The sequence below is a fragment of the Ambystoma mexicanum genome, chromosome 6p (genome assembly GCF_040938575.1).
Source record: "Ambystoma mexicanum isolate Mex_15411 chromosome 6p, UKY_AmexF1_1, whole genome shotgun sequence".
Lineage (NCBI taxonomy): Eukaryota > Metazoa > Chordata > Amphibia > Caudata > Ambystomatidae > Ambystoma > Ambystoma mexicanum.
Genome location: NC_090935.1, coordinates 1,345,624,361 through 1,345,650,316, shown reverse-complemented (window position 1 = coordinate 1,345,650,316; position 25,956 = coordinate 1,345,624,361). Strand labels below are relative to the sequence as shown.

Sequence of the window (25,956 nt, the reverse complement as noted above, 5' to 3'; positions counted from 1 at the left end):
GTGGCATCTGTATTGTTCACTGCCACAGGCCATTCACTGGCCGGTCTGGGCTCATTCCTCAGCAGGTCCGCTTGCCGTTCAGGGACGATGAACATATGATCACTCGGGATGCAAAGCCTTCTCGCCTAACTGCCGTGCTCTGTTACTGCTGAGCCCTTTGTCTGGTCCCATCTGCCATCTTGTTGTTAAGTCTCACACTGAACCTCAGACAGCTGACGTTTTTCTATTTCTTCATCTCCCATTTTCAGCTTCCACACAAGCGTTCCCAACCACTTTATGTGCCTGGATACTCGTTCCTGTGCACAAAACGTGCACTGCAGCATATGTTTATGCCCAGGATCTTGTCAGATCAGCAGGAGCTCCTTGAAACACTGTCCTACTGCATGGCATCTTAGCCACACACCCCCACCCGCTTCCCATTTCTGTGCTTTGGCAATGTCTTACTAAACTTCTGATGCACAGACTCGGCCATTCTCTTTAGAGTCATTGCTCGTCCTCATGTCCTCATACGATGAAAAAACAAGATCCATGCCAACAGGAAATAAAGCCCAGCAGACCATATTTTACCTGTATGTCTTGCTCCAATATTACCTGCTAAGAACTTAAACTATGCAACGAATGTCAGCCAGAGAATAACAGAGTTGACAGTGTTTATGTTATAAGACTTTGTTCATCAGAAAGGCCTATCCTTTATCCCGGTTGCACTAATGTTGTACAGATGACAGACACTAAATCAGGGAAAACAACATCAAGAGCTCTATACATAGGTGTCCCATCCATCTGCTAAAATTCTGTCCAGATTTTGCTTGCAGAAACGAAAATGTATTATTTCCATGACCAACAATTCTCCACATAACACAAATCGTTCTAAAGCCGGATTTTGAAGACCCCATAAACAGTTACCCACCTGCAACCAAGAATGCACACCACAACATACCAAGTGCTTATCAAATAATTTTAATATTGCCTTTGGTCATATCATCTGCATTCAATAATAGCAATGCAATATACATTTGAATCAGTTCACACCATTTCAGGGCAAGTAGTAAACAAGGGGAGGAATTAATGTGCACACAAAGGGAAGAGCTAACTGAGCTTCTTTGCAATTCATTACTCGGGACAGGAAAAGAGAAAACAACTTTTGGACAAAATAACAACAGATTGAACTTCACAAACTTGGTTTAAAGGGGCACTTGGAAAAAGGCATATCTGTGGTTCTTCGTAAACGTATAATGCACCAGAATTGTCACTTTAACCAGCAAGCAAACTGCCATTTAGAAAACGCACAAAGGTCCTTTTGAGTGCCTCCTTTTATTTGAGCTATCCTTCTATCAGAACATTTTTAAATACAGTCTGCTTAATTTTCCCTAAAAGGTAGTGTGCTTTTATTTGATTTCTAATATTTTTCTCCAACAACCTTGATATTTAAAAAAATGTTTCACTTCCCCAAAGGCTTGCATTGCCCAGCCATCATCCTCCCAGTGACCAGCAGCGTCCATTGCAGGAGGACATCTTGTCAACATACGTAGCAGCACCAAATTACATCACATGGGGGAAGGGTTATCTCCAATCAGTGCGTGAGGAGCGAAAACAATGCAGGCTTGCGGGAAACACATCATTTAAAAAAAATTGATCAAATTGGCATTAAAAAAGGCTAGAAATTAAAGGACACACGTCAGTCTTGAGGCAATAAGTTAAAAGAGAAAAAGCAAAGTTCCCATACTGCAGAAAAACCAAGAATCCATCTAGGATCAAGTGGAAATACAAAATGTGTACTGTTGACGAGCAGCCATTGTTCTGCAAGAGGAAGCTTTGCCAAACCATCTTAAAGCTCAATGCCCAGGTCAAATAACAAGAAGGCCCTGTTGTCAGTGTTTAAACACCATTTAAAATGGAGGATACTTCAATGTTTTGCCTTTCCTAAATGATGTTAAGCAGCATGCACACAAATTACATAATACTCCCTATGCATACATGCCGTCAGTATTGATCAAGTAATCAAACTACTTGTACCTGCCGTCAGTATTGATCAAGTAATCAAACTACTTGTACCATACATGCAACCATGTTTATATTCAAAGTTTCATCCATACAGGTAAAAGACATGAAATGCCCTCCACCGCGTCAGGCACCGGCAAACCGATAGATGGGCTTCATGCGTTTGACACTTTTTTTTAAATCTCGAAATGAAAGAATTCCCATAAGTCTGTGCGATCAGTGACTCAGGGGAGACATCACTCACTAACCTGCTTTAATATACTAGCTTGAATTCGAGCCCATCAGGCCCACGAAGGTCTTCTACTCTTTTTAGAAAGGTGTTTTGTCATGGTTTTAGCAAATCTCACAATGCATATGCAAATGTTAGTTGTGCTTTTACCACCATCAGGTGCGTATTTTCGTAATAAAAATGTAACTTTAAAAATGAAATACAGTGTCAAATTCTGGAAATTAATAAGGAACACTACTTAGGAGGGAGCTCTATCCTGGGGTTGGGTCCGAGAAGACAGTTGTGCAAGACCACCAATTATAACCAAACGTGCAATATTGTGAAAAGATGTACATCCTAGGTAGCTTGACCATTTTCCTCTGTAGTGAAGCGGATCGTCTCATTTGGTCGGCAACTAGTTGGGATATCACTGCTGCGGAAAAGGACCAGAATATGACAGACATTCTTAAGAGGTGCAAAAGGGCAACACGGACACATGCACTCCCTCTGCTGACCTCCCCTTAACACGCGCACCAAATCGACCACATTGAAATGTGAATGAAGTCAGTCGCTGAAAAGAGCGTCAGTCTACTGGGATTATGGGTTGACTTTTATGCCTCAAGATACGTCAAAGCCTTGGTTGCCATTGGCATACGTGGTGGCAAAAACAGACATTGCAATGCAATTTGGGAGGCCGACTACAGAGGTGGTGGCAGGGGATAGATAATTACATGGGGCGGGGTAAGAATGGGGCATCGCAAGAAGGGCGTGGCCAGAGAAATGAGATGGGATCTGGAATAGGAGGTTGCACACGCGATAGTGATAAGCAGCAGGACAGAAAAGGGAGCGCTGGAGGCTGCACAAGATACAAACAGTAGTCATCTTAATGGTTGTACTGGCCCGACTGAAAGCGCAAGTGGCATTGCACCTTGCAGCGCCTCCCGGGACGTGGAATGGGGGAAAAGGTAGCTGATATACCTAGGACTGTGTTGTGTTACTGGCTGTTACATAGGGGTGTGTGGACAATCTGAAAGAGGTTAGTGTATTCAGAAGTGTTTCCCGGGTTAAGCAATTTCAGCAAGCTGGTGCCTGGGGCTTTCAAGGCTCTCAAAACAAGGACAGATGTTACGAACCTGCAAACATATGCTTGCGAGGTGATCATCATGTAGGAAGAACAAGCATGGTAAAGGACATTTTGAAATGCATCAGTGAACAGATGCACATTCTAAACCAATTATTGATTTAAGAAAGCAATTAAATATAAACTGTAGGGAGCTTTTAGGACTATGTTAAAAAACAAGTGAGCAAATTCGCTTTGCCGTCCTAAAAACATTTAGTATCTTGGCAAGAAAACTGTGAAACAGATAGTTTGAGGCTATCCATATTTCTTTTGTTTTTTTTTGTATAGGTCAAGAGCCATTTCTTACCATATCCTTATCTAGCACACGGGCAGTGTATATGAGGTACCTAGCAAATGTGACATGAAGAGCCTGGCAAGGTCTGCAGCAAAACACGGTGCGGCAGAAGATAACATTTCAGAGGATGACCCTTTTTAGCATCAATGCTGTGCACACCGTGTATGGTTTCTGTACCCATTCAAACTAAAAGAAAGGCAGAAGAGGTGGTTTGTGACTTCTCTTGTCAGTGTTTGGCCCTGTGACTGCAACACTGTGTTAACAGTGTCCCCATTTAGGGTAAAACAGCCTCTGTCTTTACAAAGCTCCATCTTTGGGTGGCACTGCTCAGTTGTATGTTGTAACAGGTCCTGCAGGAGTACCAAGAACAAATTCTAGCAGAGGGTGCACATCAACATTCAGCTGAACTTTACAGTGACTGTGCTACCATGACAATGGGCCTCATTCCAAGTGTGGCGGTCCGGAATAATGGGTACCGGTAGGCTTACCGGCACCCTTGTTTTTGGACCGCCACACTACGAGTCTGAATGCGGGGGCGGTAGCGCCCGGCAGGTCTGACCCTTTCCAGGCACTTCGTCCCCGGTAGGCAGAGTCATCATGGAAGCACCAGCAGTTCCGTTTCCCCACTCCAATGGAGTCCTAGCGGACTCCACGGGAATGGGGAGTTACCAAATCGGCCGCCCGACTTCCCCGCTGCCAGAACTTGTAATGTCCAGGTGGCACTAGGTAGTCAGGCGGTGGATTCAGTGTTTCTGGGTCGGCGACAACCCGCCAGTTGCACTGGCGGGTTACCGCCAACCTCAGAATCAGGCCCAATGTCTCTAATCCGGCCAGCTTTTGGAAGGCCCACAAACACCGTTTTTTCGTGACTTCTGCTATGAAGTCTCCATAGTATTTGCCGTCGCTCCAGAAGAAACCTTTGTCAGTTAGGTATCTGTGTACAAAGGGTACTGTATATCCATCTCCTTGTCAAAAAAATGTAAACTTTGAACACAGCTGAACACTAGAGGCCAATCGCAATCCAAAGGCACAAAGCACAAGGCAATGAAAGGCAACCAGGTAGATTTAGCCAATATCTTATTTGGGAGTATTGCGATCATTCACACTGCCTTGTTATGCGGTAGCCTATGAAAGTAATTGGTATGCAACAGTTTAAAGCCTATAGTGCAAAAGGAATATTTTGATTGGACGATCTGGTAATCGCAAAGCCTTAGAACTCTCAGAAAAGTGAGGACACTCAAAAGCAGACTTGCTGAGGACCATTTGTAAGACTTCAAGGAATTTCAGTGACACACCAAAGGGTGCTGTGTAACATCTCCCAGAATGCTCTCGGGCAACTGGAGGGAATAAGAGTAGTGGAGGGTGCAATGTAGCAACCAGTCGTGAAAGGCTAACCTGAGGTCGAAAGGTCATCTATAACAGGCACTATTCAAGGAGGCATCTCTGCACAATTATTATGCATTGGTAAATAGTAAATTTCAACAGTCAGGTGTCTAACAGCAATCGCTCTAGGAGGGCCTCGATGGGCCATCAGTGTTAGAGGGGAAACAATGAGTCTGGACTTCCATGTCCAGGAATAATGACGCTCTTTAACCAATTTGGGTATACAAAGGTCCGGTACAAACGTCTGTCAGAAGGTGTAAGCCTGGTATCGACCAGTACATGGCCACTTGCAGTGTGGATTTACTGGGTATCTGAACTTAAATCATGACTTACTTGACTTCCCTGCTAAATGCTACAACTGCTTACTCGAATGTGCTCATCGGATCACCAGATGGTGTTGGATTTGCATTTTGATTTGCACAAAAACGTGGCATGACTCACGATATATAGCAGCAGGCAATTTATTTGGTATGGACCACAAAATGCATGCAAAAAATTCGTTTAAACAATTTTTCCTTCTAACCATCTTGTACCTATGCTCAAAGAAAACAATGCAAGACTGACATGTCCGCTCTATTCTTCATCGCATTGATTGCCAGTGACACTCTTCGGACACATCAATTACACATAGCCAGGAGCTGCCTCCAATAGATGATTTCTGGTTCAGGATAACGCCTCTACTTCAGAGAAGGATTATGAACTCACAGCAGACCTGGTATAAACTCTTTCCATATGAAGGAAACAATTTCTCTCCGAACTGGTCAATGCAAGCGAATGTATACAAAAGTCTCCGGTTTGAGGTGCCTTCAAGATAGGGCTGAGGCATGGGCAACCCGTTCAAATAAAGAATGTTGTCCCCCCTTTATTGCATTTGCATTATTTGAGGCTTAGGTTTGTGGTCGTTTTCGGTCATCAGTGATATCCCAGAGTTGTGACTCCTGAACATTTCATTCCGACATCTGGGGCAACTGTTCTCAACCACCATTCATTTGATGGGGCTCGTCTGATATTTATGGATAAAAGGAAGCCCTTAAGACATGTACAGTAGTAAATAAAAACAAAGGTAATGAAATTAAGAAACAAAATGTTTAGCAGAAGCTCATGAGGTTGTCACAATGATGACATGCAAGATCACGGACTAAACTACAGTTGTCCCAAGACTGCCACCAGTGGTAAAGTAACCTTTTTCGGGTAGGCTACAAAACAGGGTTCTGTAAACTTTGGCTCTCCAGATGCTTTGGAATAAAACTGATCATCCCTTACCAACAGTCAATAGTGAGGGATAATGGGAGTGAGCCCAAAACATCTGCAGCGCTGCAGGTTTCGACACACCTGCTAGAAAATATGCACTTTTATAAACTGGCGTGGCCACACACGTCATCCTAGCCCGCAAACATGTGTTGGTTAAGTATTAGCTCTGGAGTACCAAGGATTTTCTCCAGTTCTGCACCTTTCACCAAATACACCTCATAACCACTCCCAAATGAGGACAGAGCTCCGGCTTACAGAAGATAAGGAACGTGATATATATATATATATATATATATATATATATATATAAAAAAAAAAAGAACAGTACAATCAATTCAAAGGACATTTTTGATTTTCCAATAACATGGGCGATAAGGCTTATCTGGTCCCTCAGTGCAATGATAAGATAGGCTGCACCCTTACATGGCATTCATTTCTTCATTCGTCATAGCAGCGGAGCTCAGAATAAGCCAGGCTTCAAGAACTCAGCAGGGCATTGGCTGTTCAGGTTGGCTTCAACCTTTTCCACCCCCACCTCATAATTCTCAACAGTGGCATTAAATGAGCGCTGTAAGGAAGTAACAACATATGCTATAAGAATAATTGATATGAGAGGTAGAACATCAAACCATTCACATTGCATTATACTTTCAAGTTGTGCATAGTTTCCGAACCAGTTTACTCATTCTAACAGAGATGCCAGCTCGAAGACACATTGCAGGGCCGAAGTGGAACTCTTTTGGCAAAACGGGCCTTGAACCAGTGAACAGGTTTAACTTCTGTAACTAACCTTTACCTCAATATGCTATTTTAATACGATGCCATGCGCTTTGTGTACATTTGTGTGGCACAGTTGGAGGATCAAGAACACAATGTTTGGAATTTGATGGCCCAATCTTAATGCAGAATATGGGGACTCATTTACTCTATTTCGACGCAGGCAGGCAACATTTGTACACCAAGGTCTTCGGTCACTTCGAATATGGTACTGCATGGTCATCTGGGGTTCATCTGAAGAGTCCTCATGACGCCACACCTTCGAATGTTAAGTCATCGTGCGGCGGCTCGCTTATCATGCACACAATAACATTCCCTCAGAAGTGAAAGCTGTGTACTTCAAAAAACAATGCGGCATGCCTGCCCAAAAGGCAAGAGACCTTACACCACTCTGTCACTTCCAGATTTTGAACTGCTTCGTTTGTTTCCCGCCACTTCATTTGTTCTCAGGCCCGTCATTTAAAAATAATAAACAGCATAATGGACGTTTGCAAGTTCTCAACCGATAGCGTTGCCCCATCATTCCTCCGAGTATTAAAACACAAAGAGGTCGTACGTGCAGACCCATCCCGAGGGAAAACACCACTTTGGGAATCTCGGCTTTAACTCCTCCAGCTCAGGGGTTTTCTGATCTTCACCGAAGAAATAATGGGAAGCTACGGCCACTGTGACCACTCCTCCTGGCTGCTCCCCAGAACTCTGAAAGAGAGGATCACACGTGCAGGTGAGAAGAAGTACTTGCTTTTCAACCATCTATGGCCACCTAGGACTGCACTGGAAAACAATAGGTGACTTTTCTACTGCTGCTATAGTATGGCTAGAGACCAAGAAGTTCATATGAAATTGAAGACCACTGGTCCAAGAATGCATTGGTGACTAAAAAGAAAACACAAGCCTGGAAACACAGAACTACTGTGCAACCGAGTTGTCTAGTTGCCCTAATGCTGACCGACCAGACCAGACCCATAGTTGCATGGTCTAAGGGCCTCTCTTTACTTTCGTAATGAAGAGACAGAATGGTAAGAACATCTGTTTGCAGCTGGCACTTTAAGAGTCTACCCTCATGTGGCTTTGCCTGGGTTTTAACCCAGAATAGCACAGCCTTGTAAAAACCCGGCCTGAACCAATGTGTCTTCCCTTTTAGGATGGCAGAGAAGAAACCAACCCCCTCCTACAGTGTTCACTATATGGAAACATAAGAGGCCACGGGTGGGATTCTATATGCAGTTTTTAACATGTTTGGAATAATCTCAGGTTTTACAACGTTTCTATGAAGATGCAGAGTCCTAGCTGGTATTCACGTGCATGGAAAATCCTGAAGAGGGGCTGGTTCATTTCTTTATGCAATAAAAAAGAAAGGTTTCAATCTTGACCAGTGCAAGCCCTAGACTCATTTAGAATACAATATTTATGTGGCTAAAAACTGCAACGGGCATATGGCAATCCTCCATTTTGGAATTTGGATTTCGTGTAGGATGCATATTTCTGAACAAAGTCATGCCAGGCAAGACATGCCCTTTACTTCGGTTTGCAACACAAATATTAACTCACAAGAGAAATATAATATGCAACGCTACCTTGCAGCCTAAAGAGGAATACATGCAAAATAGTAGAACATGGCACTTTTCCATCTAAACTATTTCACTAACTGTATTATTTTAAATTGAACTTTCCGACCTTACTTCTTCAAAGAAGGACACCATTAAGAGCATTCATCCCCCCCTAATGTGGAGCTGTGCACCTTGAAAAACAAAAAAGGATTTCCGTGGAGTTCCTTCCAAGATATTTGGTTGGCTTCAGCCACTTCTGCTCTGTGCTAAATTCACCAGGAAGATTATCAGCTAAAGCCAGTTCTGTGAAACATTTCTCAGATTAACAATTCTTAACAAATCTACAGATAATACCTTTACTTCGATCCAAAAATGCCAGGAAGGGGCTTGCAAGCCGTGGGAGTAAAACACAAAATAGTCCCCTCCTGGGCCAGCAACAGGAACTCCGTCTCCCAGAGACCAGGTGCTCAACGAGGACCCATTGTGTGTTCGTACGTAGAGGGTCATATGGCTAGGGCCTGAAATAAAAAAACAAAAATAGAATTTTTAATACCTGTACATGCCATGGTTATAGAAGTACATCTAGATGGAGAAATGACAAATGTCGTCCTAATAAACAAGAGGGACACTGTTCCCCATTCATGTGTGCAGAGGAGTTGAACAATTGCAAAATGCCCATCTTGGGAAAAGCAGCTTATGCCTAGAGTTCCTTTTAAGATTTTAAACTAAAGAATAACACTAAAAGCATTTCACATTGAGATGAACCATACTTTCCAGTTCCAAATATTCTCCATTAAGGTTATCAAAACCAAACCTCTCATGAATTGAACAAACGTCTCCAGTCACAGCCCTACATTTTTAGAACATCTTAAAATATCTTTTAAAAACAGAAATCAAGCAAATTGACACCAAACTGCAATTCCCAGATACAAGATGCTGCGATAGTCTTGTCGGCCAAGCTTCTTTTAGAAATCTTAGTTTGGAAAAGTATCAGTAAGATATCTTGTTCATGCAACTCCAAAACTACGGTTGGTGAAACATTAAAACAGGACATATTTCTCTAAAGTACAGGTTACACAGCAGACATGTGTTTTATAATGTTGCAGGCAACTTAGAGCAGTCAAACACAATGTAGGAGGCAGGCATTATGTGGTTTCCGCACTGCAATTAGAACCTGCAGTGAAGTGACTACAGCTAGCCAGGCGTCAACACCACGAAACATGAGTCTCTCTTTCATTTCAATAGGCCTGGGGCTCAACCTGCAGCCCGAGAGCTAGACAAAAGCCAAATGAAAATGAGGTGGAAATGGATGAGGGGCCTAAAAGAAGTATTAAAGGCATGGTCTAGTAAAAATTTTTATTGTCCCTACGGGTCGGCCATGTTTTTTTAAGCCTAAGTGGCTCGATTTTAGAAAACTTTCCTATGGACCTTACCCGAGTTTTCGTCCATTAAACGCACGCAAAAACAGGCACCAGGGAGCCGCCATTTTGTGATAATCCTATCACTTGCCTCATCGTCCTGGCTGACCTGCTTCTGCGGCACTAAATTAATTCCCCCGCCCCTGAGCCTGTCATCAGCAGACTCGTACTGCCCATTTCCCAACGCCAAAGCACGTCTTGCGTCAACCTTTCGCTGCGCTTCAGCTAATGACGTGTCGCCATGGAAATGGCAGGACGCCCTTTCCTCAATAAGTATAAACAGACCGTTTCACAACACACAGCAGCAGATTTTAGATTCCATTCCTCTCTCTGTGTTACTTAGAGTATTCTGTGACTCGTTTCTGTGCTCTGCTCAGCTACCTTCGCCGCTTGTAGCCCGTGTGAACACCTGTACCATCTCGGTAAATTATTTTACTCTGTTTACCACACAATGGCTACAATAATGCCCTACATGTACGAGCCCGAGTATACCGAGGAGGAACTACTGGAAGGGAAGCACGCGAAAACGATGGGGATTCGGACAGCAGTTGCCAGGACGAATAAACAGATGAAGAGCCTGGGCCTAGTCGCATGGACGGCGTCTCCACCTGGTGCACATGCAATCGGTGCAAGCTAATGCCAACCGAGGAGGAGAACTGCTGCTGCCGAGGAAACTCGGGATGCCTGGCCTACATTTCGGAAGGCGAGCCACGACCGCAATGCATCACCGAGCTGCCAGACTTCAGGGCAGCCTGCCTCACACGGGCCGTGTTGAGAATAATGATGGTGCTTATGCACGAACTTCGCGCAACTGTTCGTCCTCGTAATCCGAGTAACGAGTAAGTATACTCTGCTTGTCATGCCACTCCTATTTCATGTTCTTCTAGTATATATCCAAAATGACATCTACATATCATTGTAACGCATGTAAGTCGTTCAATAGTGTGCATTGTCTAGATAGCATTTGTCCGTGCAGAATGCCATTAGTTACAAGAATTGTCATTGACAACAAACGTTTATTAAACTTATCTTGGTCATTTAAAAACAGTTTGTTTCATTCCTTTTCACAGGTGGTACAGGCTGGTGGCCTATCGTTCCTTTACATGGTGGCTGCACGGGAGGCTTGGACACCGCGTTCGAAGAGTGATACCCGCCTGTGCCATTCGTGCCATAAGAGAAACGTTCCCGAGTGACAGCGGTCAGTACAGGGGATTTTCACTCACTGTGCTGCAACCAGACCTGTATAATCTTTAAAGTCTTGTATTTTTGTGTCATGAAAATAAGATACAAAATAAAACACCACATATATTTTAACAACGGTTGTTTTGATTTTTTAAATGAATCAAGTGTGTCTCCATTCAAGGATGGACGTCAGACATCTGTGCTCCGAATGGGTGAAGGTCTGGTCGCTGTGAAGCAGGGTGATCACTATCTATCTAAGCTAACATAACATATTCTCGATAATGCATGCCCTAAATAACACTTGTTCAAAGTCTTTCAGTAGGTTATGTCTCTATAAAAGTCACACATATCTATACTAACAATTACCATTGGATTATACAGGCCTTAGGGTCTTGACCACTATAATACACCGGTTGAAGTGTGGGTCTGTGCTCACAAGAATCTCCGGTATGGTGCATTTGTTATTGATAAGCAACAATATACTATCAAAGGCGGTTCGCGCCAGTGGATGAGCGCTGGCATGGGGGGCTGTCAGGGGCGCGAAAGGCCAAGGTGCCAAACTGCATGTACACTTCAAAAGGTATCCCACGCCAAAGGGCCATCGGTCACATGGTCTCCTCAGACCCCGTGTCTCCAGCCAGGCCTCCCCTTCAAGCAGGCCGCCCCCCTGCAATCCACATAAATGTGTCTCCATTCAGCAGTCTTCCTGTGCCTTATCTGCACGCTCCAGGCCCATCCATCCCATCCCCTCTATCAAAGGCAGTTCGCACCCGGGGATGCACGCCGTCAGGGGCGCGAAATGCCAAGGTGCCAAACTGCATGTACACTTCAAAAGGTATCCCACGCCAAGGGGCCATCGGTCACATGGTCTCCTCAGACCCCGTGTCTCCAGCCAGGCCTCCCCTTGAAGCAGGCCGCCCCCCTAATACCACGACATACATACGTCATTCATTCACAAACACACCCCTGTTTCTAATACTTTATAAACCACTTGATATGTCTCATGAGAACATCTTTGTGCTTTGCAAGTCAACTCCTGAACGTGCTACCTGGCAACCACTGAGATCTACGCTAATCTGCTTGTCGTCGTGCTATCCGTGAACTTCTGTCACCGCTTAGAGCAAACCCATCAGTCTGCTACCTGTGGCCACCCACCTATTCTCCTGCATACTGCTCTGCTTGCTGAATCCAACTGTTTGTTGGTCAAGGTAAGGCCATGTATCCTAGTCATAATTCGCAGATTTTTAAATTTCTATCTATTTGCGAGTAGAGTACACAATAGTGCTATGTTCATTGGTCTCATTGCTATTGACTTGAGTTTCCATTGCTATGCTATCAATAGATCTATTTATTTTCATCTGTGTCTATTGTCATCGAATTGCATCCTTGGGGGGTCCAGTCTATAATGTAAGCATGTTTCCTTCTCGTGCAAGACAGAACATCCAAGGGACGAGTCACATGTTCAGAGTTTAGTCACATCATTTATACATTTCTGCAACTTATGCAATTACTAAGCCGCACATAATGAACTGGTATAGTTCCTGCGACCAAAACAAACCTTGCATTGATCATTGTATGATTCATTTACTTTTGTATCAAATCTTTATTCTTGAAGATTGTATAATAATGTCGATATTTACTTTTCAGATTTATCAACAATGCCTGCCTGTTCGATTAGCGGTTGCCCTTCGAAGACCCATGCAAAATCTGAAGGCACTACAATGCATGTATTCCCGAAAACTGTTGATCGAATAAGAGAATGGGTCAGACATTGCGGATATCCACTGGATGAGCTGGAAAGTAGAGTCCAACAAGTCTTACAGGACAAGAGGGGGGATCGATACCACATCTGCAGCCGGCACTTTTCCTTGGACATGTACACAACATCTTGGGTAACGAAGAATAAACGGCGAACGACATGGAAATTGCTCGAAAACGCTATTCCCACTCTATTCGTCCACATTCCGCCACCGGTGAGTCAAGTGTCCGGATTTAGCTTTAGGCCTTGCGGTAGTGTGTAGGTAGCCGAATGGATTAATTGATATTGTAGGTGTTCTATCCCTTGTAATAATTTCGATATTGATATGAGTGTATAGTTTTTTGAATAATGACATTTATCAATATATTCTTTTTCGATTTCATAACCCACAAACGCAATGTATATATATGGGAACAGGGAGCTGTGCTGTATTGAGCATTTTTCAAGTATTCTGTCGCCTTACATGGCTATTTTTAATATTGGCATTTCATTATCAATCATTAGTTTACCTTTACAACTTCTTGACTATCCCTTGAATCTGAAGCAAGTACATTCTACATCCTTGACATGGTCGCAGTTATCAACCACTTCTAGCGCGTATCAGGTAATCTTACTAGGCTAATCCGCTACAGACTTGTTTTATGCATGTCAAGTAATAGTTTTATTCTATCGTGTAATTATTTTACCGAATGTTTGGTTAGTGCTTTCCAATTGATATACACCTTAGTTATTGTCCACTGGTGTTTGTTTTCAGTTATAATTAGTGTTATCCATACTAATGCAAGTACTGTCTTTCAGGGAGATCCTGAAGCGTCCGCCGCATCTACAACATTTCTAGATGTTCTTCACCAGCAGGAGGTATGGATACTGACAGCTCCATTGAGTGTCATCATCAGAGCTGGAATTCTTGTTGTTTGATTGTTCTACACAATGTTTCATTCGTGGTTAGCCATTGATATGTACCTGTGCTGTCGACCCCAGGTGTGTGTTATGTTTTCACTATTGTAATCCTCACTAATGCAAGTACTATGTTTCAGGCAGTTGATGGAGCGTCAACCCCTGCACTTGATGCAGAGCCTGACATTCAAGTAATTTCAGGGGAAGTGGAAGCGGGACCATGCGTATACGAATCGGCGCAACAGCTTTCGGAAGTGCGCACTACATTTACAACATCCATAGATATTCTTCAGCAGCACGAGGTATGGATACTTACAGCTCCATCATGCGTGATCATATAACGTGATTCCATTTGCTATACTTTCTTCCCTATTAACGCAAGTGCTGTGTTTCAGGGAGACGACGGAGCTTCCACTACAATCACAACATCCCATTTAGATGATGCAGATGTAAATAAATCAGAGAAAAAAGTCGATGAAATGTGATCATATTTAGATTTTCCTTGATTCTTTTAGACAATGCATCATTTGTGGTTATCTCTTTATATGTACCTGTGCGTTCGACCCCCAAGTGTGTGTTATGTTTCCAATATTGAAAACCATACTAATGCAAGTACTGTGTTTCAGGGAGACGACAGAGCTTCCACTACAATCACAACATCCCATTTTGATGATGCAGATGTAAAGGAATTCGAGAAATAAGTCGATGAAATCTGCATACTTATATTTTCCTTGATTGTTTTAGACAATGCATCATTTGTGGTTATCTCTTTATATGTACCTGTGCCGTCGACCCCAAGTGTGTGTTATGTTTCCAATATTGAAAACCATACTAATGCAAGTACTGTGTTTCAGGGAGATGCGGATGCCTCCTCTCCAATACAACCATTCATGGCAGTCCATGCAGAGCCAGAGGTATGGATACTGACAGCTCCATCGAAATAGATCATCACTGGTCGAATACTTGTCGTTTGATTGTTGCACACAATGTTTAAATCGTGTTTGGCTATTGAGATGTACCTGTGTGTTCGTCTTCACGTGTGTTTTATGCTAACAATATTTTGATACATAGTAATGAAAGTACTATGTTTCAGGGAGACGATGGAGCCTCATTCCGTGCTGTCTATGCGGATACAGAAAATATAGTTGTTGCAGCGCAAGAGGAAGGGAGGACATGCGGAAACGAATCGGAGCTACAGCGTGCAGATGTTGAAGGTCGAGTCAAAAAAGTTGCAAAGAAAAAAAACCAAAAAAAGGTTAGTTACAAACAGTTCATAACTTAAAAAAAATGTTTGTGCTGGGGACTATTTTATGTTTTTTTCCAGTCAATTGGACTACACTTTATCTTGTGTTTAAACTGAACATCCCTTTTCCAATCTCTCCTCCAGTTACCCGTGGGTGTCAGAACTATACATACACAGACAGTGAAGCGAAAGAGAGATGTTGCTTGCCAGACCATGTACACTATGGAGGAACTATTAATTGAGGCGAGGCGTGTTCAGGCTCGAGATGCTCATGTCCAATGGCCAGAACATGAATTAACTGTGTTTGGAGAATACAGCAAAGTTGCATTGGACCATTTCTACAGTGCGACCGCACCACCACAAGAAGATGATATTGAATGTATTGAAGATAGCTCTAAGTAGTTGCAGATCAATTCACACAATCTACACCCGCCAAAAATTTGCCACCCAAAAACATGTCGACATTGTTGTGTTCTCCCATCAATGTTGAAGTAATAGATGTCGAAATGACAGAATGAACCAGCCGCAGCATCCATAGACGCATCAGAACTTGATATCAGCGATATTACTTTCCAATGTGTTGAAATCTCCACAACGTCACAGGCCGAAACAACGTTGACGCAGGATGACAGTCTAATGCAAGAGAGCAAATACATTGTATTCGACAGTTGTTTGATGGAAATTATAAGTATGCTGAAATGTGTGCATTCCGTTAGAGGGAAAGTATGTGGGAAGCCATTGATTAATGTGACTCGTCAAATAAAAGGCAGTAACATCAAAATAAATGCCGCGTGTAGATTAAATCACAGGTTCTCATGGTCTGCACAAACGATGCTGGGGAAAATGCCAGCAGGCATTCTACTGTGTGCAGCTGCATCACTTTTTAGTGGCTCCAGTTTTAGAAAGTTAGAGGCTTTCTTTCAGTTTGTGGGACTCCATTTCATTTCTAAATCGCTGTACTACATATACCAACGTGATTATCTGTTTCCGGCCATTAGTGATGCTTGGAAAATTGAACAATTGTCTCTAGTAAGTACATTTGAAGGGAAACGTTTCAGGCTAGCCGGCGATGGACAGTGCGACAGCCCTGGATTTTCTGCCAAGTACTGCACCTACCACTTTCAGGACCTGGATAGTAAGAAAATTGTGAGTTCGGTGGTCGTGCAGGTAACACAATGTACATCCTCAGTGGCCCTGGAGAAACTAGGATTTATAAAATCAGTGGAATATCTACAATCAAGGGGAATGCACATCGACCTCATAGCCACGGACAGACACGTTTCAATTGCCAAGACAATGAGAGAGCAGTTCCCACATATTAATCATCAATTTGACGTATGGCATCTTGCTAAATCAATCAGTAAGAAAATCTCAGCTGCAGGAAAAAAAAAGGTTTTGAAAGTGTTTTGCAGTGGTCCCATTCTATCACCAACCATCTTTGGTGGAGCTCAAAAACTTGTGAAGGGTCAGTGGAAATACTACTTGAAAAATGGCGGTCACTGATGCACCACTGTACCAATGTTCACCGATGGACAGAAAATCAACATTTCCACCAATGTGAAGATGGCCCTTTGTCCCCAGAGGAGGTACGGAAGAAGAAGTGGTTGATTCCATCTTCACCGACACACAAAGCCATTGAGAAGATTGTTTTCGACAAAACTCTATCAAGAGATTTGAGAGGACTGACAGAATTCTGTCACACAGGAGATTTGGAGGTGTTCCACAATATGTGCCTAAAGTACAAGCCAAAGCACTTGCATTTTAGCTTTCGGGGCATGAAACATCGCACTCTACTAGCGGTCTTGGCACATAACAGCAATGTCGGACGTGAACAATCTAGGACTAGGGGTAAAGTAAGGATGCCTCTCTACACTAAGGTGTTTTCAAAACGAAGTAAGCAATGGGTGATCAAACCAGTCTATGATGAAATGCAGTTCGACTTTGTGAAAGGCCTTATTGTTGCTGGGTTAGAGAAGCACAGATATGGAATTTTGGACGTTTCTGTGCAGAGCAGTGATCCATTGCCACCGAACATTGCAACTGTGCCATGTCCACCAGAAGCACAGCTGGTTGTGAAGTACAAATCCCGGTTTAAATAAGGAACAAGTTACTTACCTGTAACTGTTGTTCTCCAGCATGGGTCTGGCATGGATTCACATGCTCATGAATATTCCCCGTCGTCAGGCTGGGAATCCTCGGTAAAGAAAAATCAGTATCAGTTTCGTTTCTGATCTGTCTTTCGTAGTAGTAATCAATCACTGATCTTTGCGTCATACTGACCACAGCCAATGACTGCCATCTCCCTAAGCCCCGCCTCTGGCAGCCATCTTCAGATTTGGTAGCACGTGAAGTGGCAGTATGACCAAGTGAAGAGCCGCAGAAGGGTAGGCGGGAGGGTTCGCATGTGAATCCATGCCAGACCCATGCTGGAGAACAACAGTTACAGGTAAGTAACTTGTTCCTTCTCCAGCATGGGGTCTGGCATGGATTCACATGCTCATGAATAAAAGAATACGTAGCAGTACACACATGCACAACCACGGGAGGTAGCAACAGGCTCAACATTAAGCAATACAACAACTCAACATTAAGCATACCTTACCTTCTCACCAGGCTCACCTTAGGCGAACAGGTTGCGCAGCACTGCTTGGCCGACCCTGGACTCCTCCCTGGAATCCCGGTCGATGCAGTAGAATTTCGTGAAGGTGTGCGTCGACCTGCACGTAGCAGCCCTGCAGATGTCCAGCAGGGGCACACCAGATAGGAACGCTGTGGTAGCTGTGATTGCTCTGGTGGAATGGGCTCTCGGACGGCCGGGCAGCGGTCGGTTTGCCAACCGATGACAGTACATGATACAGCCGGAGAGCCATCTGGAAATGGAAGCCTTTGAGAGAGCCTTCCCCTGATTGACAGGTCCAAAGTTCACAAAAAGTTGTGACGTCTTCCGAAAACTCTTTGTGCGGTCCACGTAGAACTTCAGCGCTCTAGCCACATCCAGCGAGTGCAAAGTCCTTTCAGCCGGCGACGAAGGGAAGAAAACAGGCAACACCAAGGGTTGGTTGAGGTGGAAGTCCGACTGCACTTTGGGCATGAAGGAGGGGTGCGTCCTGAGCACTACCCTTGTGTCGTGAAAAGTCAAGTACGGGGGCTTGTAGGAAAGGGCCTGGATCTCTCCCACTCGTCGTGCGGAGGTGATGGCCACAAGAAACGCTGTTTTCCACGACAAGAACTTCAACAGAGCTGAGTGCAGAGGCTCGAACGGAGGTCCCATGAGCTTGGTCAGCACCACGTTGAGCTCCCACGCCGGGGCCGGAGCCTTCACCGGCAGGAACGATCTGAACAGTCTCTTCATGAATTCTTTCACCAGACGATGAGACCACAAAGACGTCTGTCCCGTGGTTCTGGTGTATCGGGAGATCGCGGCAAGATGAATCTTGATGGAAGCGTGCTCCAGTCCAGCCTTGGCCAGCGTCAGTAGGTACGGCAGTACTTGAGGAGCCGTAATCCGTAGTGGGTTAATCTTCTGTGCATGGCACCAGACAGAGAACCTCTTCCATTTGTGTCCGTCGCATTTAAGAGTTGAGGACGCCCTGGCCTTTGCAAGAACCTCTCTGCAGTCGGCCGGTATGTCGTAACCTCCAAACTCTAATGCTGCAGGAGCCAGGCCTGCAAGTTCAGCGACTTCGGGTCGTGATGGAGGATGGCGCTGTCATGATGCCTACCTCCAAGGAGCCAGGTCCGACCCAGCGACCCCAGAGGCAGGCATCATTTCCCCCAGGGGAGTGCCAGCGGGCCCAAGCTGGGGCCCGTTGGACGCAGTCCTGGCGCCTTAGGCGCCAGGCTCATGTTGGACCTCTGTCCTGGCGCCTTAGGCGCCAGGCTCATAAAGCTATACATGTGTGCAAGTGTTTTCATGTGCACTTACCTGATGCAGACCATGCTGCCACATCCAGGCCCTCTTGAGGCCTGAATGGAACTACTTTACCTGTGGGACTACTTTCCACCCGGGTGTGGTCGGGGAAGGATACATACCTGATCGGAGGAAGGATACACACTTGGGACTTCTTCCAAAGCTATTTAAACCACACCCGATCAGCAACTCATGCTTCGCGTTGTTCTGCTTCTCGCAGCTGGACGCTCACCGTGTCAGCTCCTGCTTCTGGACTTCAGCCACGCCTGTCAGCATCCTGGGTCACCTGCAAAGGGAGACAAGAGACCTTACCAGCTAAATCTGCACCACGGAGACATCACCGAAGATCCTGAAAGGGAAGACATTATTTTTAAAAGCATTTTGTTACGATCGCTGCAGCGCTGCATTTCACTCACCTGTCCTGGGTTCCTCCATCTTCAGCAGCGATCATCCGGATACACAGCCACTTCCCAGAGCCTAGAGAAAAAGACAAGAATAAGAGGTGAGAGAAGGAAGGGAATAAGACTTACCTCATTTCATTTCGGGTCTTGCCGCTTCCAGGCATTTTCCGGACCCCGGCCCGTATGGGGAAAAAAGACAAAGACATTGAATGAGCGTATGCAAAGTCAGTTCTCGAGCGCTCATCCAGAACTAACCTGCCATTTACTGGAACTGGAACTGCACGTTTCACTTCGGGTCGGTGCCATATCTCCGGCATTCCGAACCCCGGCCCCTAAGGGGAAAAAAGGACAAACATTAGCGCTTGCTGCAAAAAGACAATGAACATTATTATTAAGCTTGGACTTTTGAACTTGCAACAGAACTTTTACAGATCCTTACCTGAATAGTCAAGCTTACCTGAACTCCCATCAATCCTCAATCCAGTGAAGTAACTGGGTTTCAACGCGCCCCTGCATCAGAAGCAGGATGGAGAGCTCATCCTTCCTGACCCTAAGGTGAGACTTCACGGGGAATCGTGGAAGGGTATCGTGGAGGGTTGGAAGAGAGTGGGAGGCTTGATCATAACTCAGTCAGTAGGTAATACTCCCTTTTCACGCACAGGGGAATATTCCTGCGAGCCGGAGAAGCCAGAGTTGAGGGCCCTTCCTGTCCATCTTCAGAGTCATGCGCTTCACCATTGAAGAAGCATCAGCACTCGAAGCCAGACCTGCGCCTCCGTGGGAATCAGGTGAGCGTTACAGAACGCGAAGCCTACCCACAATTTCCCACCCGGGCGCTATGGAGACTTCCGAGACTGACCAGCTGGGCCAGCTTTTGGGGGAATTACGGGCAGAGGTGCACTCAGCCCGCCAGGAGACTAACGCTCTCAAAAAAGAACTGATCTTATCCAAGGAAAGAACAGATGACCTAGCCAAAAGGTTATTACAGGCCCAGGCAGGGCACACTCCTTTACCTAATTCCGGAGACATTTCCACATCAATGGGTTTGAGTAACCCGGTACAAATTAATCTACCTGGACACATGCCTTTGGCCCCGCCTGAACGTTTTGCGGGGGATCCCAAGAAATATGCCATCTTTATGAACCAATGTCGTTTACACTTTCTATGCAGACCCGGAGCCTTCCCTAACGACCAGACTAAGGTAGCCTTTATACTATCTTACCTCAGTGGTAGTGCTGCCGATTGGTCTATTCCATTGGTAAATCAGGATGATCCCATTCTCCAGAATTTTCAGGGCTTCCGGGCCAGCATGGAAAGATTGTTCGCTCGACACTCTCAAGGACAGGCCCTTGATAACGAACTGCTATCCTTACGACAAGGTAATCAGGATCTTCTGTCCTATATAGCCACCTTTAACAGACTGATTGTGGAAACTGGATGGCCAGAAAGCAAAAGGATCACATTGTTTCATCGAGGCCTGCGCGGAGAGCTTAAGGATGTTCTAGCTCAGATAGTAAACCCACCCCAGGTCTGCGCAGACTACATTGACTTGGTGGTTCAACTTGATCACAGACTTCAAAATAGAAAAGCAGATCGGTTCAAGTATGAAAACCGAGCACCGATCAAAACCCACGCTAACTCCAAGAGTACCGACGTATCTGAACCTATGCAAATCGGTGGTGTTAATGGACCATTAACGCAGAAAGAACGAGAGAGAAGGCGGCAAATGCAACTTTGTCTGTATTGCGGGACTTCTGGTCACTTTCTTCGAAATTGTCCAGTTAAACCGCTTAAGAAGGTGGTTGGAGCTACTGATAACGAATTAGTGACACCTGATTCGGGAAACGACCTAGACCGGCAAGCGTAGGGGTCCGCTTGCCGAGCTTGAAAACTAACTCTTTGACCTCGCATTTTGTCATGCCAATGGTGCTCGTGGACCCAAAACAGCCTCAGCAGTTGCATGCTATAAAAGCATACATCGACAGTGGAGCTATTGGAAATTACATAGACCGTGAATTGGCTTCCAGGATTAAGCTTCCTCTCCGCCCGAAAGTAACCCAAGATGTCATTACTACAGTAGATGGAACCGAAATAGCCTCAGGGCCTGTAACGCATTCCACTGTTGAAGTGACACTGGTGGGTCAGGATGGACATCGGGAAGCAATCGTGTTTGATGTGATCAAGGCCCCAGAATTTCAAGTAATTCTTGGAATTCCTTGGTTAGAAACACATAATCCCAGAATTGACTGGCGAGCAAAGAAGATAAGTTTTCCTGATTGTGAACCAACTTGTTATCCAAGAAATCCAGCTATGGGTCTAGCCTCAGCAACTTCCACCCCTGTACAGCTCCCGTCAGAATACCAAGAATTCCAAGACGTTTTTCAGAAAGAACAGGCTAACACGTTACCTCCCCATCGGTCTTATGATTGCCAAATCGATCTGGTACCCAATGCTCAACTACCTTGTAGTAGGATTTATGCTCTTACGGAACCTGAGAACCTGCATTTGCGTCAGTATTTAGATCAGTACCTAGCCAATGGTTTTATTCGCCCGTCCAAGTCTCCTGTCTCTTCAGCTCTGTTCTTCGTGCCGAAAAAAGAAGGCGACCTTAGAACGTGTATAGACTATCGCGCCCTAAATCAAATAACGATTAAGAATCGTTATCCTCTGCCCTTGATCCCTGAGCTTATCGACCAGGTGAAAGACGCTTGTGTGTACACCAAGTTAGATCTCCGAGGAGCTTATCACCTGGTGCGCATAAAAGAAGGCAACGAATGGAAGACTGCATTCCGCACCAAGTTTGGGCTCTTCGAATATCAGGTGATGCCCTTCGGTTTGTGCAATGCACCTGCCGCCTTTCAATACTTTATGAATGATGTTCTTTGGGAATTTATCGATGTCTGTGTCATTGTTTACATTGACGACATCCTGGTGTACTCTTCTTCAGAATCTGAGCACAGAAAACATGTTAGGGCAGTTCTTGAGAAACTGCGCCAGCACAGATTATTTGCAAAACTCGAAAAATGCGTTTTTCATACCACAGAAGTTGAGTTTCTCGGATTCATCCTGACACCTCAAGGAGTCCGAATGGACTCGCGAAAGGTGGACGCCATCCTCAAATGGCCATCTCCAAGCTTGGTGAAGGGAGTTCAGAGCATGCTCGGCTTTGCCAATTTCTATTGAAGATTCATCCCGGAATTTTCCCGAACAGTCCAACCCATCACCGCTCTCCTAAAGAAAAACAAACGCTTCGAATGGACTCTTGAGGCCGAACAAGCCTTCCAGGACCTGAAAACCAAATTCACCTCTGCACCTGTATTGAAGCACCCGCACCCAGATCTCCCGTACATAGTGGAAACCGATGCATCCAGTTCGGCCATGGGAGCTGTCCTGTCGCAAAGAGACCCAAAAACTAACCAACTACACCCAGTGGCCTTTTGGTCCAGAAAATGTTCTCCTCCTGAAATCAACTACGCAATCACCGATAAAGAGTTACTGGCCATCAAATCTGCTTTCAAGGCTTGGCGTCACTACCTTCTCGGGGCAAGACACACCATCACCGTAATTACGGACCACAGAAACTTACAGTATTTAAAAACGGCCAAAGCTCAATCTTCACGACAACTCCGATGGGCTCTATTCTTTGCAGAATTTGATTTTGTAATTACCTATCGCCCTGGCTGCAAGAATGGAAAAGCGGACGCCTTATCCCGGATTGGCATGGAATAACCTAATTTGAGCTTAGAACCTGTGCCCATCATACATGAGCAAAGAATCTTAGGCTTAACTTCATTGCAAACTATTGAGGACATCCAAACGCAAGTAAAACAACTTCTAGACTCTTCAACCTTACTGGAATGGAGTCGAAAGGGTCCTCATTACACCGTTAAGGATGACTTAACCTACTTCCAGGAGCGGTTGTTTCTGCCAAGTAAAGAATTGCAAGAACTTGTTATTGCCCATCATCATGAATCTTTAATGGAAGGACACCCTGGTATCGCTAAAACGGAGGAAAAAATCAAATGCCACTTCTGGTGGCTTTCTTGGAGAAAAGACAAAGTCTTTTGTACGGTCTTGTGGAATTTGCACCCAAAACAAGGCTCAAAAGAAAAGGCCAGCCGGCCTACTTCAACCCTTGGATATTCCACCGGCGCCATGGCACACCCTGTCAATGGACTTTATAACAGATCTGCCTCCTTGTGCTGGTTACAACACAATCCTTGTAATTGTGGACCTATTCTCCAAAATGGCCCACTTTATCCCTTTAAAGGGTTTGCCTTCAGCTTCCACCTTGGCCAAGGAATTCCTGGAGAATATAGTTCGCATACATGGTTTCCCTTCCATATTAGTCTCGGATCGTGGAAGTCAATTTATCTCACATTTTTGGAAGAAGTGTTGCCAACTAGCACAAATAGATGTGCGGTTATCCACCAGCCACCATCCCCAGACCGACGGACAAACCGAGAGAACCAATCAGACTCTCGAGCAATATCTTCGGTGCATGTTACACCAATCCGAGTTAAATTGGAAAGACATCCTTTGGATCGCAGAATATGCATACAACAATTCAGTGCATTCTGGAACCGGACAAACCCCCTTTTATACTTTGTATGGTCACCATCCTCGGACCTCTGACCTAGATCCACCTCTGACCCTGGAAATGCCCGCAGTAAATCATCTGCGTTCCACAATAACCCGAGCCTTCAAAGAAGCTGCAACTCATTTACAGCAAGCCAAGAAAAAGTATAAAGAAAACGCTGATTTGCACCAAAGTAAAACTCCTCCTTACCAAGTAGGAGACCAGGTATGGCTAGCAACGAAACATTTACCCCTCAAGGGCCCGCGAACCTTCAATCCCAGATTCATAGGACCTTATCCCATCAAAGCTATAATCAACCCAGTGGCCTTTAAACTGGATCTACCGTCCAACATGCGTATTCATCCAGTTTTTCATGCATCACTTTTGAAGCCAGTACAACCAGGAACCCAATTGTCCAAGCCTCCAGATCCAGTTCAAGTTGAAGGGGAATTAGAATTCGAAGTTAAAGACATTTTAGACTCCAAGGTGGTAAAGTCGAAACTCTTCTATCTTGTTGACTGGAAGGGATATGGACCTCAAGAGAGATCGTGGGAGCCTAGTAACCATGTCCACGCACCTCGATTAGTACAAAGGTTTCACCGGAGATTTCCGAACAAGCCCAAACCCCCGGAGGGAAGAACCTTGGGAGGGGCCTTGAGGGGGAGGGGGGTACTGTCATGATGCCTACCTCCAAGGAGCCAGGTCCGACCCAGCGACCCCAGAGGCAGGCATCATTTCCCCCAGGGGAGTGCCAGCGGGCCCAAGCTGGGGCCCGTTGGACGCAGTCCTGGCGCCTTAGGCGCCAGGCTCATGTTGGACCTCTGTCCTGCCGCCTTAGGCGCCACGCTCATAAAGCTATACATGTGTGCAAGTGTTTTCATGTGCACTTACCTGATGCAGACCATGCTGCCACATCCAGGCCCTCTTGAGGCCTGAATGGAACTACTTTACCTGTGGGACTACTTTCCATCCGGGTGTGGTCGGGGAAGGATACATACCTGATCGGAGGAAGGATACACACTTGGGACTTTTCCAAAGCTATTTAAACCACACCCGATCAGCAACTCACGCTTAGCGTTGTTCTGCTCCTCGCAGCTGGACGCTCACTGTGTCAGCTCCTGCTTCTGGACTTCAGCCACGCCTGTCAGCATCCTGGGTCACCTGCAAAGGGAGACAAGAGACCGTACCAGCTAAATCTGCACCACGGAAACATCACCGACGATCCTGAAAGGGAAGACATTATTTTTAAAAGCATTTCGTCGCGATCGCTGCAGCGCTGCATTTCCCTCACCTTTCCTGGGTTCCTCCATCTTCAGCAGCGATCATCCGGATACACAGCCACTTCCCAGAGCCTAGAGAAAAAGACAAGAATAAGAGGTGAGAGAAGGAAGGGAATAAGACTTACCTCATTTCATTTCGGGTCTTGCCGCTTCCAGGCATTTTCCGGACCCCGGCCCCTATGGGGAAAAAAGACAAAGACATTGAATGAGCGTATGCAAAGTCAGTTCCCGAGCGCTCATCCAGAACTAACCTGCCATTTACTGGAACTGGAACTGCACGTTTCACTTCGGGTCGGTGCCATATCTCCGGCATTCCGAACCCCGGCCCCTAAGGGGAAAAAAGGACAAACATTAGCGCTTGCTGCAAAAAGACAATGAACATTATTATTAAGCTTGGACTTTTGAACTTGCAACAGAACTTTTACAGAGCCTTACCTGAATAGTCAAGCTTACCTGAACTCCCATCAATCCTCAATCCAGTGAAGTAACTGGGTTTCAACGCGCCCCTGCATCAGAAGCAGGATGGAGAGCTCATCCTTCCTGACCCTAAGGTGAGGCTTGATCATAACTCAGTCAGTAGGTAATACTCCCTTTTCATGCACAGGGGAATATTCCTGCGAGCCGGAGAAGCCAGAGTTGAGGGCCCTTCCTGTCCATCTTCAGAGTCCTGCGCTTCACCATTGAAGAAGCATCAGCACTCTAAGC

General features: G+C 45.2%; 1 protein-coding gene across 2 annotated transcripts in view; it reads right to left on the bottom strand.

Moving 5' to 3' along the window:
* Positions 1-941: 941 nt before the first annotated feature.
* Positions 942-25,956, bottom strand: part of ERMP1 (endoplasmic reticulum metallopeptidase 1) — a 707,614-nt gene continuing 682,599 nt past the window's right edge. The window contains exons 14-16 of one of the 2 annotated variants that reach the window (XR_011280380.1): positions 8,937-9,100; positions 2,053-7,731; positions 942-2,013 (exon numbers count right to left, since the gene is read on the bottom strand). Coding sequence is in view for 1 of the 2 variants with exons in the window: in XM_069626023.1 (XP_069482124.1) it covers positions 7,567-7,731; positions 8,937-9,100 (329 nt within the window). In the remaining variant the exon portion in view is untranslated. Of the gene's footprint in view, positions 7,732-8,936; positions 9,101-25,956 lie in introns of both variants that reach the window. The other variant, XM_069626023.1, reaches the window with a different exon arrangement.